Here is a 17232-nt window from a genome sequence, read left to right on the forward strand (position 1 = left end):
AGTTAGGGAGATATAGCGTCCCTGGCCGTGCTTACTGGTCCACGTATCTGTGATTAGGTGGACCTTGCCACAGATGGCGTTGCGCAGTGCACACTTGATTTTATCGGACACTTGTTTGTGCAGGGAAGGCACGGCTCTCTTGGAGAAGTAGTGGCGGCTGGGAACAACATACTGTGGGACAGCAAGTGACATGAGCTGTTTGAAGCTGTGTGTGTCCACCAGCCTAAATGACAGCATTTCATAGGCCAGTAGTTTAGAAATGCTGGCATTCAGGGCCAGGGATCGAGGATGGCTAGGTGGGAATTTACGCTTTCTCTCAAATATTTGTGAGATGGAGAGCTGAACGCTGCCGTGTGACATGGTTGAGATGCTTGGTGACGCAGGTGGTGGTGTTGGTGGTACATCCCATGTTTGCTGGGCGGCAGGTGCCAACGTTCCTCCAGAGGCGGAGGAAGAGGCCGAGGCGGCGGCAGCAGCAGAAGAGGTAGCAGGGGGAGCCTGAGTGACTTCTTTGTTTTTAAGGTGTTTACTCCACTGCAGTTCATGCTTTGCATGCAGGTGCCTGGTCATGCAGGTTGTGCTAAGGTTCAGAACGTTAATGCCTCGCTTCAGGCTCTGATGGCACAGCGTGCAAACCACTCGGGTCTTGTCGTCAGTACATTGTTTGAAGAAGTGCCATGCCAGGGAACTCCTTGAAGCTGCCTTTGGGGTGCTCGGTCCCAGATGGCGGCGGTCAGTAGCAGGCGGAGTCTCTTGGCGGCGGGTGCTCTGATTTTGCCAACTGCTCCCTCTTTTGCTACGCTGTTTGCTCGGTCTCACCACTGCCTCTTCCTCCGAACTGTGAAAGTCAGTGGCACGACCTTCATTCCATGTGGGGTCTAGGACCTCATCGTCCCCTGCATCGTCTTCCACCCAGTCTTGATCCTTGACCTCCTGTTCAGTCTGCACACTGCAGAAAGACGCAGCAGTTGGCACCTGTGTTTCGTCATCATCAGAGACGTGCTGAGGTGGTATTCCCATGTCCTCATCATCAGGAAAAATAAGTGGTTGTGCGTTAGTGCATTCTATCTCTTCCACCCCTGGGGAAGGGCTAGGTGGATGCCCTTGGGAAACCCTGGCAGCAGAGTCTTCAAACAGCATAAGAGACTGCTGCATAACTTGAGGCTCAGACAGTTTCCCTGATATGCATGGGGGTGATGTGACAGACCGATGGGCTTGGTTTTCATGCGCCATCTGTGCGCTTTCTGCAGAAGACTGGGTGGGAGATAATGTGAACGTGCTGGATCCACTGTCGTCCACCCAATTGACTAATGCCTGCACCTGCTCAGGCCTTACCATCCTTAGAATGGCATTGGGCCCCACCAAATATCGCTGTAAATTCTGCTGGCTACTGGGACCTGAGGTAGTTGGTTTACTAGGACGTGTGGCTGTGGCAGAACGGCCACGTCCTCTCCCAGAACCAGAGGGTCCACTAACACCACCACGACCATGTCCACGTCCGCGTCCCTTATTAGATGTTTTCCTCATTGTTCCCGTTCACCACAATTTTGAGAATGGCAAATTTGGGAATGGTTTTTCAACCCAGAAAAAAAAGTGTGCTTTTACGGTCACTACAAATAACTTGACCAGCTAAAATAGTACAGATTTGGTTAAATAGAGATGTGAGGCCTGTTTTTTTTTGCGCTGTGTGACAGGTATAGGTTTACTGAGTTTTTTCAATTGGTCAAAAAGACCACTGTTTGTCTCTGGGTTGACACGTGCTACTGAAGGTATCAATTTTAAAATTTAACGTTTATTTGATGCTCATAAAACATATATATAACTAGAACTCACACATTAAAATTACCAGTGGTGCCTGCCCTATTGCAATTGTATCTTATGTTGTATCTTTTGTTAATATAAGCACTCTTTGACCACTTGGGGGCGCGCTCGCACTTATCCCTATAGTAGTTCCTGCTATCTCAGTTTAGCCGTGATCACTATTGGTTAGCAGCACACTGTTATTACCACAGTGCACTCCTCTTAGGATCAGGCGTCCTCCCAGTGTACTAAATATAAACTGGCATGTCTTGCGTTTTTGCTTGGCGTAGCACTCACTGCCTAAATCACGTTTACCACACTCTGCCCCCCGACATGTTTCGCCAAGCACTCTTGGCGTCTTCAGGGGAATGGGCAGTGTTTGTTTTGGGGGCGGGACTAGGCTTATAACACCTCCCATTAGGTGTCATAATTGAATTGCCCTATGTGCATCTCTCTTGCTACAGTATGCTCCATATTCCTCCGACCAATCAGTGCTTGCGTTAGGTGGGGTGTACGGTGGTGGGATCCTCCCACCTCTCTCTCCTCCAATCAACACTCAGCTGCGCTGCCCGTCCGTGCGCACACACTTAGTACAAACTGCTGATGTCGCTCGTTTACCCATAGCTCGCATGCCCAGGCACTTTAGCTCGTTTCGTTTTTCTTTTGCTGGTAAGGCGCCTGCGTCTGGACCTGGTGCCGACCATTCATGTCGTATATTCTTTGCGCATGCGCCAGAACTTAGTGGTCCGGTCATACTTGCCTTTTACTCACTGGGCATGCTCAGGCTCTTTGCACTTTTCCTAGATCTGATTTACAAACGCTTTCCTGCAGTTCTAATTCTGATCTCTAGAATCATCTTGAGGTGGAACATACTCATATTCCATATGACCTACCTTTATTCCTTCAAATATTATAACTTGCATTCAGATTTTTCCTATTCTTACATATTGGCCTACTAATACTTTATGGGATTTGCCATGTTTCCTAATATCTGCGCTCGCGCGTGAAGAAAGAATTAGTAGTTTTTTACTTGCTTACGGCACATATTTTTATTATTTATTTTTTATTATTAATTTTATATTATTTTTTGATTTCACATCTGGATGTTTTTTATATAGTTTTTGTTATATGGTTTGTTGCATTATTGGCAGTGGAGTGCTCATATTCCTAGTGCTATTAAATCCGAATACTTTATAAAATTTGCTATGTTCCCTAGTATCTGCGCATACGCGTGAGGGATGAATTAATAGTTCTTTGCTTGCTTACGACACACATTTTTTATTATTATTATTATTTATTTTTTAATTTTTTATATTTTTTATTTTATTTTTTTACAATTATTATTGGTTTCATATCTGAATGTATTTTATATAACTAGTGTTATATGGTTTTGGTACATTATTAGCAATGGGGTGCTCACCTTCCTAGTGCTATTATATCCAAATCTCCAATCCCCTAATGTTCTAGTGGAGAAGGATGGATCCCCTGTTATTATGTTCTGTGTCCCTAACTGTGAGTGATTTGTCTATATTCCCATTGTTCGTGATGGTGCGAAAAAAAGTGATCGAACTATTCTACTTCACAAGGGCGAACAACAAGCTAGTCAAAAAAGTGAAGTGGTACGATGCATAGGAAATTACGATGGACAGTATTAAAGAATACGCAACATCTTGGGACGATACTGGCATATATTGCTCTCAGACGATGAATTAAAAGAAATCCTGACCCCCAGACCAGCCATCACGTATAGGAGAGGGCAAAACATAAGAGAAAAGTTAGTGCATAGTCATTTTATGCATGATAAAAAACAAGACAAAGCTACCTGGCTCCATACGATGGGATCATACCCATGTGGTGATTGCAGTTTCTGTGGGAGAATGACACCAAAAAAATAATTTTATAATACAGCCGATAACAAAAAGTATCTGATATCAATGGGAGTAATATATGCCATACAATGTGGCTGTCCAAAAATATATGTGGGGAAAACCACACAGGAGCTTAGAAGACGCATTTCCAAACACCTCAGCACTATTAATACGCATAGTGATACACCCCTTGCAAGACACGTGCAAAATATACACAATGGAAGCATTCAGAGCCTAATAGTATGGGGGATCCAAAAATTAAAACTAGGCCCAAGGTTGGGTAATCTGGATATACGGCTACAGCAGGAGGAAGCTCGGTGGATATACCGCCTACATAGTCTAACCCCGCACGGTCTTAATGAGGGATTCACGTATGCCTCATTTTTATGAAAGAGATTCCACAAATATCTGTAATAATCAATACTGTATAAATCAGACCATTGTAGAACTTCACTAAAGAGATACAAAAAGGCAAGGAACTAGGCACAACAATTTAATTATAATGTAATGCACCTAAAATGCGGCTCTTGCTAGAACGAAAAATTATACCATCTGAGAGGGACCTCCGCAAATAGTATCAAAAAAGGCCAATCAATATAGGAAAATACAAAACAAAATATTCCTTCATAAAATATAAAAAAGTATAATCTCAAAAAAATATATAAAAATAAAAACATACATAAAAAATTAAACCAATAATAATAATACAATATCTTAGTAACATAATATACATACCTGGTGAAAGTCACAAGTGATGGTAGGTGGGAGCATCTTGGCATCTATAATAAAGTGGATGTAGAACATGATAAGTTAGCACCATCACAAACAATGGGAATATAGACAAATCACTCACAGTTAAGGACACAGAACATAATAACAGGGGATCCATCCTTCTCCACTAGAACATTAGGGGATTGGAGATTTGGATATAATAGCACTAGGAAGGTGAGCACCACATTGCTAATAATGTACCAAAACCATATAACACTAGTTATATAAAATACATTCAGATATGAAACCAATAATAATTGTAAAAAAATAAAATAAAAAATATAAAAAATTAAAAAATAAATAATAATAATAATAATAAAAAATGTGTGTCGTAAGCAAGCAAAGAACTATTAATTCATCCCTCACGCGTATGCGCAGATACTAGGGAACATGGCAAATTTTATAAAGTATTCGGATTTAATAGCACTAGGAATATAAGCACTCCACTGCCAATAATGCAACAAACCATATAACAAAAACTATATAAAAAACATCCAGATGTGAAATCAAAAAATAATATAAAATTAATAATAAAAAATAAATAATAACAATATGTGCCGTAAGCAAGTAAAAAACTACTAATTCTTTCTTCACGCGCGAGCGCAGATATTAGGAAACATGGCAAATCCCATAAAGTATTAGTAGGCCAATATGTAAGAATAGGAAAAATCTGAATGCAAGTTATAATATTTGAAGGAATAAAGGTAGGTCATATGGAATATGAGTATGTTCCACCTCAAGATGATTCTAGAGATCAGAATTAGAACTGCAGGAAAGCGTTTGTAAATCAGATCTAGGAAAAGTGCAAAGAGCCTGAGCATGCCCAGTGAGTAAAAGGCAAGTATGACCGGCACGAAGCACGGACGCAAGCGCAGTGTGATTCGAAGAAAATCCGAACGGACCACTAAGTTCTGGCGCATGCGCAAAGAATATACGACATGAATGGTCGGCACCAGGTCCAGACGCAGGCGCCTTACCAGCAAAAGAAAAACGAAACGAGCTAAAGTGCCTGGGCATGCGAGCTATGGGTAAACGAGCGACATCAGCAGTTTGTACTAAGTGTGTGCGCACGGACGGGCAGCGCAGCTGAGTGTTGATTGGAGGAGAGAGAGGTGGGAGGATCCCACCACCGTACACCCCACCTAACGCAAGCACTGATTGGTCGGAGGAATATGGAGCATACTGTAGCAAGAGAGATGCACATAGGGCAATTCAATTATGACACCTAATGGGAGGTGTTATAAGCCTAGTCCCGCCCCCAAAACAAACACTGCCCATTCCCCTGAAGACGCCAAGAGTGCTTGGCGAAACATGTGGGGGGCAGAGTATGGTAAATGTGATTTTAGGCAGTGAGTGCTACGCCAAGCAAAAACGCAAGACATGCCAGTTTATATTTAGTACACTAGGAGGACGCCTGATCCTAAGAGGAGTGCACTGTGGTAATAACAGTGTGCTGCTAACCAATAGTAATCACGGCTAAACTGAGATAGCAGGAACTACTATAGGGATAAGTGCGAGCGCGCCCCCCAGTGGTCAAAGAGTGCTTATATTAACAAAAGATACAACATAAGATACAATTGCAATAGGGCAGGCACCACTGGTAATTTTAATGTGTGAGTTCTAGTTATATATATGTTTTATGAGCATCAAATAAACGTTAAATTTTAAAATTGATACCTTCAGTAGCACGTGTCAACCCAGAGACAAACAGTGGTCTTTTTGACCAATTGAAAAAACTCAGTATGTCTAGTCTCAACACGTGTTAGTGGGTCGTATGTAATTTCTAGGTATAGGTTTAATCACAGAATCAGACTTCTATCTGCACGCTAGCGTGTGTCTTAGGTTTTTCTGAATGACACTATCAATAACTTCAATGTAAGATATTCTTTTTGGGATAGATTTCAAGTAGGCCTCAAATACCAGAAACTAGTTATTTTGAGAATGGCAAATTTGGGAATGGTTTTTCAACCCAGAAAAAAAAGTGTGCTTTTACGGTCACTACAAATAACTTGACCAGCTAAAACAGTACAGATTTGGTTAAATAGAGATGTGAGGCCTGTTTTTTTTTGCGCTGTGTGACAGGTATAGGTTTAATCACAGAATCAGACTTCTATCTGCACGCTAGCGTGTGTCTTAGGTTTTTCTGAATGACACTATCACTAGCTTCAATGTAAGATATTCTTTTTGGGATAGATTTCAAGTAGGCCTCAAATACCAGAAACTAGTTATTTTGAGAATGGCAAATTTGGGAATGGTTTTTCAACCCAGAAAAAAAAGTCTGCTTTTACGGTCACTACAAATAACTTGACCAGCTAAAACTGTGCAGATTTGGTTAAATAGGGATGTGAGGCCTGTTTTTTTTTGCGCTGTGTGACAGGTATAGGTTTAATCACAGAATCAGACTTCTATCTGCACGCTAGCATGTGTCTTAGGTTTTTCTGAATGACACTATCACTAGCTTCAATGTAAGATATTCTTTTTGGGATAGATTTCAAGTAGGCCTCAAATACCAGAAACTAGTTATTTTGAGAATGGCAAATTTGGGAATGGTTTTTCAACCCAGAAAAAAAAGTGTGCTTTTACGGTCACTACAAATAACTTGACCAGCTAAAACAGTACAGATTTGGTTGAATAGAAATGTCAGGTCTATTTTTTAGGCGCTGGGTGACAGGCTCAACTTGCCCCTGATGTAATATATGGCCAAAAAATAACCACACTGTTGTTGGTTAAATGCACTTGGGTGACACAGGCTCAGCCTGCAGCTGATGTAGTATATGGCCAAAAAATAACCAGACTGTTGATGGTTAAATGCACTTCGGTGACACAGGCTCAGCCTGCAGCTGATGTAGGATATAGCACAAAATAACCACACTATCGATGGTTAAATACACTTGGTGATAGCTTGTGCTGGCGCACCACAAGTCACAAAATGGCCGCCGATCACCCGAGAAAAAAAGTGATCTAAAAACGCTCTGGGCAGCCTCAAAAAAGTGAGCAAGTCAATAATAGCACTTCAATGATCCACAGCTGCAGATCGATCACAGAATGAAGTCTTTTGGAGGAGTTAATCTGCCTAATCTCGACCTAACGTCGCAGCTGCAACCTCTCCCTATACTGATCATAGCAGAGTGACGTGCGGCGCTACGTGACTCCAGCTTAAATAGAGGCTGGGTCACATGCTGCACTGGCCAATCACAGCCATGCCAATAGTAGGCATGGCTGTGATGGCCTCTTGGGGCAAGTAGTATGACGCTTGTTGATTGGCTGCTTTGCAGCCTTTCAAAAAGCGCCAAGAAAGCGCCGAACACCGAACCCGAACCAGGACTTTTACGAAAATGTTCGGGTTTGAGTCCGTGTCACGGACACCCCAAAATTCGGTACGAACCCGAACTATACAGTTCGGGTTCGCTCATCCCTACTAAAATACTTATACTATATATACATAAGAGTTAATTCAAGCTTGTAACCGTCTGTTCCAGGAACAGATTATTCATATATAGTGCACTATCTCTAACGATACGGACTCAATGAGCCTCTTACAATCAACATAAGCTTCCCTGAGCTTTTGCACGTGCCCCAGACACAGCAATTTACCGAAATCATAAATAGATGGTTTGACTTACTTGAATGAGATTTTGGTCATTGCTCCCAGGTCCAAGGAGGACAAGAATTGATGTCTTTCACTGTAGACCTGAAGAGATGACCCTCCCAGTCTCGGACCGAGCCCCCAAGCTGTTGGGCAATATACTCTCTTGCCTAACGGTGTCCCTAACACATGATTTCGGTGATCAGCTTGAATTAAGTCTAACCGGTACCGGGAGAATAAACAAGATAACACTGAAGACGTGTGTAGTTCTAATCCATTCTGGTTTATTCCACAGTTGGCAAACAGTTATAATAGAGGCGGTTGAGCTTCCTTGGCATCCAATCATATGTTAGCATTAGTATTCGACCTATGGTATCGATCACACATGAGCTCTGCATTAACATAATAGATGACTCATAGTAACAGCATTTGACCAATCAGGTATATACACATAGGCCAGCAGACACTTGAGCCAGATGACCTTATATGGTTAGAAGGCTGTTCAAACTTACAAACTAAGGAATGTATGGATATTCTTGAAACAGCACAGGAAGTTTCACACATTCCATAAGGGGGAGGGAGATTTTGTAGTGCACTGACCAAATGTAATACACGTGGCTGAATAAGGCAAAATGGAGTTACTTATACCCCATCACGAGTTTCCTCACGCTTCATGGTAACGAATCACATTTTTCCTAAAATGGCTGCTGCACGTGTGAGGACATGGAGCAAAGAACTCTGGGAACGAAGGATCACCGACAATGCCATGCATGCAGCCAATCAGCAGCCAGCCAGACCTGTGATGTCACAGCCCTATAAATAGCAGCAGCCGTCTTGGATTCTGCCATTTTCCAGTGTACTTAGTGCAGGGAGAGATGTCAGCAGGTGCTAGGGACAGTGCAAGGAAACACTTCATTGTGGTGAAAAAATTATTTACAAGTTCAGGAAAATATTATTCAAGGTGTAGGGAAAGGATAGGGAGGAATCATTCCACAGCATTTATGTAGAACAGGGTTCAGTAGGGGAGGTTACAGCCTGGGTAATAGGAGCAATCCTATTACACCTTGCTGCACTGACTGCGGATCCAAATTCTCATTATACAGCTCTGTAATTCCAGCAAACCGTTCTCGTTATTGGGGGGCAAGTGCTGTGTGATACAGGCATTAACAGGGGTTATTACAAGGAAATATTTCTACGTCTTATTTGCCCTTGTGCGGTGCAGTTATATGTTCTAAAGCCTTTTTTGGCTTGTTGTGTGGTGAGGTGAGAAAATACGTCAGACACAACCTGCCTCTGTCCTTTGCTGTTCCATCACCCACAGAAGTATTCTATGCTGTGGGCTCAGCTTCACTATACAGTGAGGGCGAGCTACCAGAGGACAGTCAGCAGCTACTGGCCAGCCAAAATGTGGAGGAGACATCTGCCGCTTCCTCCACTAGGCGGGCAAGTAGTGATAAGGAGAGTGGTGTGGGAGCTGGTGTTGCGAGCAGTCAGGCTCCTAACCCAGAGATCGTTGAGGAGGACATCAGTGACGTGCAGACGATACTCGATGATGATGATGTAGCTGATTGCACTTGGGAGCCGGGTGAACTAGGGGCTTCATCATCAGGAGAAGAGGGTGGCAGCTTGCCCGTGAGTCAGCAGCGGAGCCAGCAAGTTACTAGCGTGGCCGGGAGTCAGCAGGGTGGCAGCAGTGAAAGGTCGGTAGCCAAACGTGCCTGGGGTAGTCCACCCGCTTCACAGGAGCCTACCTGCCCAAAAAATAGTGGTGCACGGGTTCAAAAAAGCAGCGGCAGTAGAAGTCAGTCAGTGTGGATTGTTGAGGTTAAAATGACCTACTCGGCCGTGTGGCTGTTTTATGTTAAGCCGTCGGAGGAGGTAAAAATTGCCATATGTAGAATCTGTGGGCAGAAGGTGAAGCGTGGCACCATGGCCCTGCATCAACATATGCAGCATTACCATGAAGTAGCATGGGAGAACCGTGGCTCCGATGTGGTGGTCCAGCCTGCCGTAGCAACCGCTGCATCACCCAGTGGAACGCACACAAATTCAGGCAGTCAAGGCTCCACCATCTCACTTGAAGGGAGCTGTCTGTCCTTCCCATCATCTGCTGATCTTGATTCTCCTGCTCCTCCTCCTAGTCAGTCATTCCGTCAGCAATTGATCACTGAAGTGATTACCAAGAGACAACAGTATGCGTGCAATCATTCAACGGCACAGAAGCTGTGCTCCTGTTCAAGTTGCTGGTGCTTCAGTCCCTCCCTTTCCAAGTGGTGGACTCTGCACCTTTCAGAAAACTGATGGTTTGTGCTGAGCCGAAGTGGAGAGTCCCAAGCCGTCAGGCAGCACCAGCCATGCACACACCAAATGTCTGCCTCTGCCTTCTCATCCTCCACCGTGTCCTCAGCCTCCACTGCAGGGACAATTCACAGTGCCCCTCCAGCATACCACATGTGCAGGGCATGGCGGTGTCATGCTGTTCTGCACCTCGTTTGCCTGGGCGAACGGAGTCACACAGGGGAGAAACGAAACAGAAAGAAATCGAATCCTGGCTTTCTCCGCGACAACTCAAAATCGGAGACCGACAACGGGAAGAACATGGTGTCGGTGCTGCGTCAAGGAGGGCTGAGCCATATGCCCTGCATGGCATACGTGTTCAATCTGGTTGTCATGAGATTCTTGAAGTCTTCCACCCATCTGCAAGACATCCTAAAAATAGCCAGGAAACTTTGCATGCACTTCAGCCACTTGTACACTGCAAAGCACACCCTACTTGAGCTGCAGCGGCAGAACAGCATCCCCCAACATAGGCTGATATGTGACGTTTCCACCCATTTGAATTCCATTCTCCATATGTTGGACCAACTGTTTGAACAGAAAAAGGCCATAAACGTTTTTTTGATGATCCAAGCGGACAGGAGCACTCCCCTGTGTAACTTCGATGTCAGTGAGTGGCAGCTCATGCGTGACACCTGACGTTTGCTCAGGCCCTTTGAGGAGGCCACGTTATTTGTCAGTCGCTAGGACTATGGGATGAACAATGTCATTCCCCTGTTTCATGTCCTGGAACAGATGCTGGTAAATCTGGCTGGTCAGGGGACGGGAGACGTAGCGCCTAGATCTCACAGCCACATATGCCCTGTGGGGGCTAAACTGGAGGAGGACATTGGAGCACAAGCAATGTCTAGTGAAATGGATGGTTTTTACACACAGGTGACAGGAGAGGACGAACAGAAGCAGCCAGAGGAGCTACAGGGCGATGAGGAAGACGATGCAGAGGACCCAGGCACACCGTGGCAGTATGCAATGGAGATGGAGGCAGGGAGTCCCTCCGAGTCACTTGCACAAATGGCCCGATGCATGCTCACTTGCTTGCATAGTGAAAGCCGAATTGTCACCATTCAGCAGAGGGATGACTTCTGGCTCTCCACCTTGTTAGACCCTCGTTACCGGTCCAAAATGGGGGCCTTTTTTACACCCGCTGAGAGGGAGGATAAACTGAACTAATATAGAGACGTCCTATGTAGTCAGTTGGCCGCTTCCTATCTGCGCCATCGTCCATCCTCTCTCAGGTTTGACCGGGGGGGGGCCCTCTGCTCTCACGTTCCTCTGCCATGGCTGCTGTGGCAGAGTGGGTGGGTAGGAGCAGTTCCAGCTCCATCAGCAGCAACTTGAGTCTAGAGTCGCTTATGAGCAGCTTTCTTCACCTGCCTAATGAAGAAACTACTCATAAGCAGCAGCAGCTGCTAGACCTGGAGCAGGACCTGAACCAGCAGGTGGTGGCATACTTGAACAGTACCCTGCCACCCCACATTGAAGATCCGCTCTACTACTGGGCAGCCAAACTGGATTTGTAGCTGCAACTGGCAGAGTTTAACCTGGAAAAGCTGTCTTGCCCGGCCAGTAGTGTGGCATCAAAGTGGTTGTTTAGTGCAGCGGGGGCCATAGTTACCCAAGAACTCGCCTGGCCGCCCAAAATGTGGAGAGACTGACCTTTGTCAAGATAAATCAGGCGTGGATCAACCAGGATTTCCACCCACCAATGACTGATGCATTAGACTAGATCATCCATGGTGCCACACCAACACTTTGACAAAAGAGACCGGTTTCTTCTGGCTACCTGCCTCAGCTACTATTCTGATGCTGCCACCAGCCTGATGCCACACATCTTTTTCCAAGTGCTCCTTCCTTCACCCATAATCTTCAGCTGGTACTGGTATTGCCACCCACAGGGTCACAGGGTTACTCTGTGGTCTCCTGATGCTGCTGCCACCTCCACACTATGTCACCTTGCCACTCTGTGGTCTCCTGGTGCTGCTGCCACCTCCACACTATGTCACCTTGCCACTCTGTGGTCTTCTGATGCTTCTGCCACCTCCACACTATGTCACCTTGCCACTCTGTTGTCTCCTGATGCTGCTGCCACCTCCACACTATGCCACCTTGCCACTCTGTTTTCTTCTGATGCTTCTGCCACCTCTACACTATGTCAGTTTGCCACTCTGTGGTCTCCTGATGCTGCTGCTACCTCAACACTATGTCACCTTGCCACTCTCTGGCCTCCAGATGCTGTTGCTTCCACCTCCACTCTGTCATTGTGCCACTCTATGGCCTCCTCCTGATGCCGCTGCCACCACCTCCACATTCTGTTATTGTGCCACCCTGTGGCCTCCTCCTTATGCTGCCGACATCTCCACACTCTGTAATTGTGCCACTCTGTGGCCTCCTGATGCTGCCACCTTCAGACTCTGTCATTGGGCCACTATGTGGTCTCCTTATGCTGCTTGTTCCTCACCACTATGTCATAGGGCCACTCTGTGGACTTTCCATGCTGTTCCCACCCTCCCCGCTTCATGACTGGGCCACTATTTTGCCTTTCGGCCTGGTTCACATCATCATTTATTTGACCCTTCTTCTGATTTGTCAGAAGGAAGGAGAAATGAGACGCACAATGGATCCTGTCTGTGTAGCAGCTGTAAGGCCGGTATGGTCCCATCAGAATTGGCTTGTGATTTGGTAGCCAAAAGCAGGAGTGGGTACAAAACACAGAAGACATGCAAATATTCCATTCACGTGTCATCTCTGTTTTGGATCCTCTCCTATTTTTTGGGGATTTAGCAATACTGATGGATTACTGACCTAATGCTGACGGAGTGAAGGCGGATGCTGCACAGACAGGATCTGTTTTTTGGGGGTTATTGTTCTGACGGGTCAGCGGAAGGGCAAAATAATCAGTAACGTCAACACAAACTTACTGCTGACCCCCTCTCCACTCTGTGAGGGGGCTCTACTTGTATAAGTGTTTAATATAACAGGTTCTGTAGACATCTATGTGGAATCAGCTGACGACGGTGTAAAAGGAGTGCACTTCTTCTTGGCGCTAACATCGACCTGTAAGGCTGAGTTCACACTTGAGTTATTTGGTCAGTTTTGGCCCCGTGACTGCCCAAATAAGTGAAGTGTGCAGTGATTCTAAGAGCGACGCCTGTCATCTGCATGTCATACGGACTCACAGTATTATCTCACTACTACAGCAGACTCCCTATGCGTGTAACTGCAAAGCACAGTGTTCTACACCACTATAAAGGCTCTCTGCAGCCAGGAAATAGCCGTTTTTTTACTCGATTCTCCACAAATAAATTCGGATTGTGGCGAAACCAACCTCGCCACTGGGTTTTGGAGGGGCCGGTTTGCCAGCCTCTTGCCCCAGGATTATGGGCCCTCTCATCAGCCCATGCTAAACTTTTGAACCCCTGGTCTAATTCATGCCATTTTGGGAAATGTAAATGTCTATGTGTATTGTAAAGGGTGGGACATTGTATATTTGAGTAGTGATGTCTGTCCTATTGTCTCCACGTGTGTATTGGCAATTTCCCTTTGTCCTGAGAGATAATTGAATTACTCCTCGGTTGTCTCCAGGACAGAAGACATTGTGTATTCTCCTGCCTGTGATGATTACATTAACCCATTGTGTAAGGTAATTATATCACAGGCAGAGGGGAGGATTTTGTGTGGGAGTGTTTTACTGTATTGTACGTGCTTATTGGTTGTTTTTACAAAACCCTGTGGGTGGTAACCTTGTTGGAAAATGTGTATAAGTCAATGCTTGTGTGTTCAATAAAGAGTTCCTGTTTTTACCCTTCATCATGTTGAGGCTGGTGTTTGGGTAACTGATCAACACTGGGGGATTGCTATACACTGAAGATTTGCTCTACTCCCCTGCCTATAACTACTAGTTCTTGTAAGAGCTGTTCCTGCTCTCTGGATTTAGGAGAGGTTCACCCACTAGAGCCTGGAGCCTTGTCGTAGGTCCAGGGTGGGTAGGAGACGGCGAGACCTCAACCAAGCTTCGGCAGTTCGTGGGGTCTGTGGCAGTTATGGTGTCAAGTGGAGTGCTTGGAGTCCTCTGGAAGCGCTAGGAGCATCATTCGATGGAGGTACCCGGTCGGGGTGCAAGGAGATCCGTTACACGGATCAAACCAAATATTTTCGAAAAATTTGGCGAACCGGCCGAATAAAATTTTTGAGAAATTCGCTCACCTCTAGTTTTAATCTTTCTTCTTCCATACTTCAGTTAGGGATTTTTACCCTGGACTTTGTGAATTGTCTATTTAGCTATATGTATACACCTAACCCCCACCTACAGACACTGTGGCACACGGCTTCTAGCATCCACCATTTAGCTAAAGCAAGGAAAGTGATGACCACTTCTGACTGACGTCTCTTCCATACATCTCTCCGACAGCAAATGTGGGAAGAAACGTCGATGTCATGAACAGCTGACCATGTATTGTATGTACAGACTGGGTCCTCTAGAGCTGGAACTGCTAGTGTAGAATGGCTTCCCCTATGGCCTCATAGGGGAGGGCCCCGAGTGCGAAAACCCATTTTATGATGTTCTTATGCACTAATAGGTCAGATGGAAAAAAGATTTCTTCATGAGATAGCCTCCTTCAGAAAGGTTCACAGTTACAACCCAGAAATCTACATAAAAGACATAGAAGTACAGACACAATGAAGGTTAAGAGACAGAGAAGCTGATAATAGTGAAGACTCCAGTAATAAGGAGATACATGGCAATGTAGCCTGCTATTTATTAACCACAGTGTACAATACAGTAGGCAATGGACGATCATATCTGAGGAATGATCACATAATAATAATAGCAATAACATACAATAACAACAAAAATAATAATAATACAATGCATCTTTCAAGTTACAACTATAATAAAGTTAATATATTTTGGCATTTCCATGTACTGGTGCTTCAGGAGACCCTGCCACAGACAATACAGTCTACCCAATGGTCCTCGTATGTTGCCCTGTATTTGCTGAACATCTATCAGTGATTGGCTGATTAATCTATCAGAGCGACATGTGATAGGTTTATGTGGTCACATACATGTGTGCCTCTATACAGCTCATAAGATGGTTAATGACATGCCCTCCATATTTCATCATTTTCGTTTCTACATCTCTCCTGTTTGTCTGATGTGGTTGAGGTGAGGGAACTTCTAAAAGGTTCTGATCCTCCATCCAAGTCTGAAGACAGAGAAAGGATTTCTCATCATATTCTTACCCAACATGGCACCCAACCTCTGACGAATCTCTTTGGTTCTGATGCCGTAGATTATTGGGTTCATCATGGGAGGGACCATGACATAGAGGTTGGCGAAGAGAATGAGAGCAGAAGGGGGTATTTTACCTTGACCGGCCCGGTGGGCGATAAAAGAAAAGAAGGCCGGTATGTAGAAGAGGAGGATGACACATATGTGAGACATGCTGGTACTGAAGGCCTTGGACCGAGCTTCAGAGGTCGGAAGTCTCAGGACTGTGCGAATAATGACCCCATACGACACAGCAACGAGGATCATGTCTACTCCCGTGGAGGAAAATGCAGCCACCAACCCATAGACACTATTGACCGTGATGTCCACAGTTGCCTTCTGTGCCATTGCTATGTGCTCGCAGTAAGTGTGAACGATTATGTTACTTTTAGTGTATGGAAGTCGATTGAGCAGAAACACAAGAGGAGTGATGATACAGAAGGCCCTTATAATGGCTAAAAGAACTGTCCTTCTAATGAATGAGGCTGTTATGATAGTTGTATAGGTCAATGGTGAGCAAATGGCAATGTATCGGTCATAAGCCATGGTCAACAGGATGGATGACTCAATGACGAAGAGAAAGTGGATGGAGAAGACCTGAAGCAGGCAGCAATTGAAGAGGATTTCATGAGAATTGAACCAGAATATACTGAGGGCCTTTGGAACGGCAGAAGAGCATAGAAGAATGTCCGTGGCCGTCAGCATCATCAGGAAGATGTACATGGGCTGGTGGAGATGTTCATTGGAGCTAATGACAAACATTATCATGGAATTACCGAACAAAGCTAATATGTACATGATGGAAAAGGGGATGGAAAGCAGGAGATGTGACTCCTCCAGGCCAGGGATCCCCAGTAAAATGAAATAATCAGGGTGGAATCTGCTCACGTTGGACATCACCAAATGTAATCACGTAGACAAATGTTTCCTGCATCTAAAAATGACAAAAACATTAATTATACAAAGTGGAAACACAGGGGGGTTTACTAATATCATCCGGTAACCACCGTACACTGCACTGTGCTGGGTCATAGGACATATGGGTCAAAGTCAATCCCTCTGTAGCTCAGAAGGGTCAATAATACTGCAACCTACATCCAAGTCAAGAGTTCATAAAAGTCTTGGAGCTTATCCAATGAAATTTACAAACCTACAGGATTTTAAAATTAACAGGCATTAAATTAATTAAAAGCAAAAATCACCAAAAGACATCACAACAAGTCCAAAAGATTCGATTATTTTTCTCCCAGTTCTGTGGTCTTGATTGGCTGTAGTTTGTCATAGAAGTGGATGGAGCGTGCAACACATAGAACTGTTTTGGGGGACTCTGCCCTGATTTTTGAGCATATGCTAAAGACCCAACTCCGATCTTAAAAAGAATCACTAATGAGCATAAAATACATAAATCACATATACACTGAGGGTACATTATATTGTAGTAATGTAGTAAAAGATATATTTTAATGTAATACCGTATTTCACAACCCGTCATATACAAGCTCAACACACACAGGACTGCTAATCTGGGCCCCGATCTCCTAAACTACATCACAGAAACTGAACAAAACTCCACACCTCGTTCAGTCAATTTGGGCTCT

General features: G+C 44.7%; 1 protein-coding gene across 1 annotated transcript; it reads right to left on the bottom strand.

Annotated features, from left to right (window-relative positions):
* Positions 1 to 15541: 15541 nt before the first annotated feature.
* On the bottom strand, positions 15542 to 16537 carry LOC120994116 (olfactory receptor 52Z1-like). Its single transcript, XM_040422572.1, has one exon. The coding sequence runs from the start codon at positions 16529 to 16531 to the stop codon at positions 15542 to 15544; it is 990 nt and encodes a 329-aa protein (XP_040278506.1). The 5' UTR covers positions 16532 to 16537.
* Between the last annotated feature and the right edge of the window lie 695 nt (positions 16538 to 17232).

This window comes from Bufo bufo, chromosome 3 (assembly GCF_905171765.1).
Source record: "Bufo bufo chromosome 3, aBufBuf1.1, whole genome shotgun sequence".
In the NCBI taxonomy this organism is placed as follows: Eukaryota; Metazoa; Chordata; class Amphibia; order Anura; family Bufonidae; genus Bufo; species Bufo bufo.

Excerpts from the sequence above, each read along its gene's own strand:
- LOC120994116 (XM_040422572.1), bottom strand. The coding sequence starts at position 16,531 with ATGTCCAACGTGAGCAGATTCCACCCTGATTATTTCATTTTACTGGGG.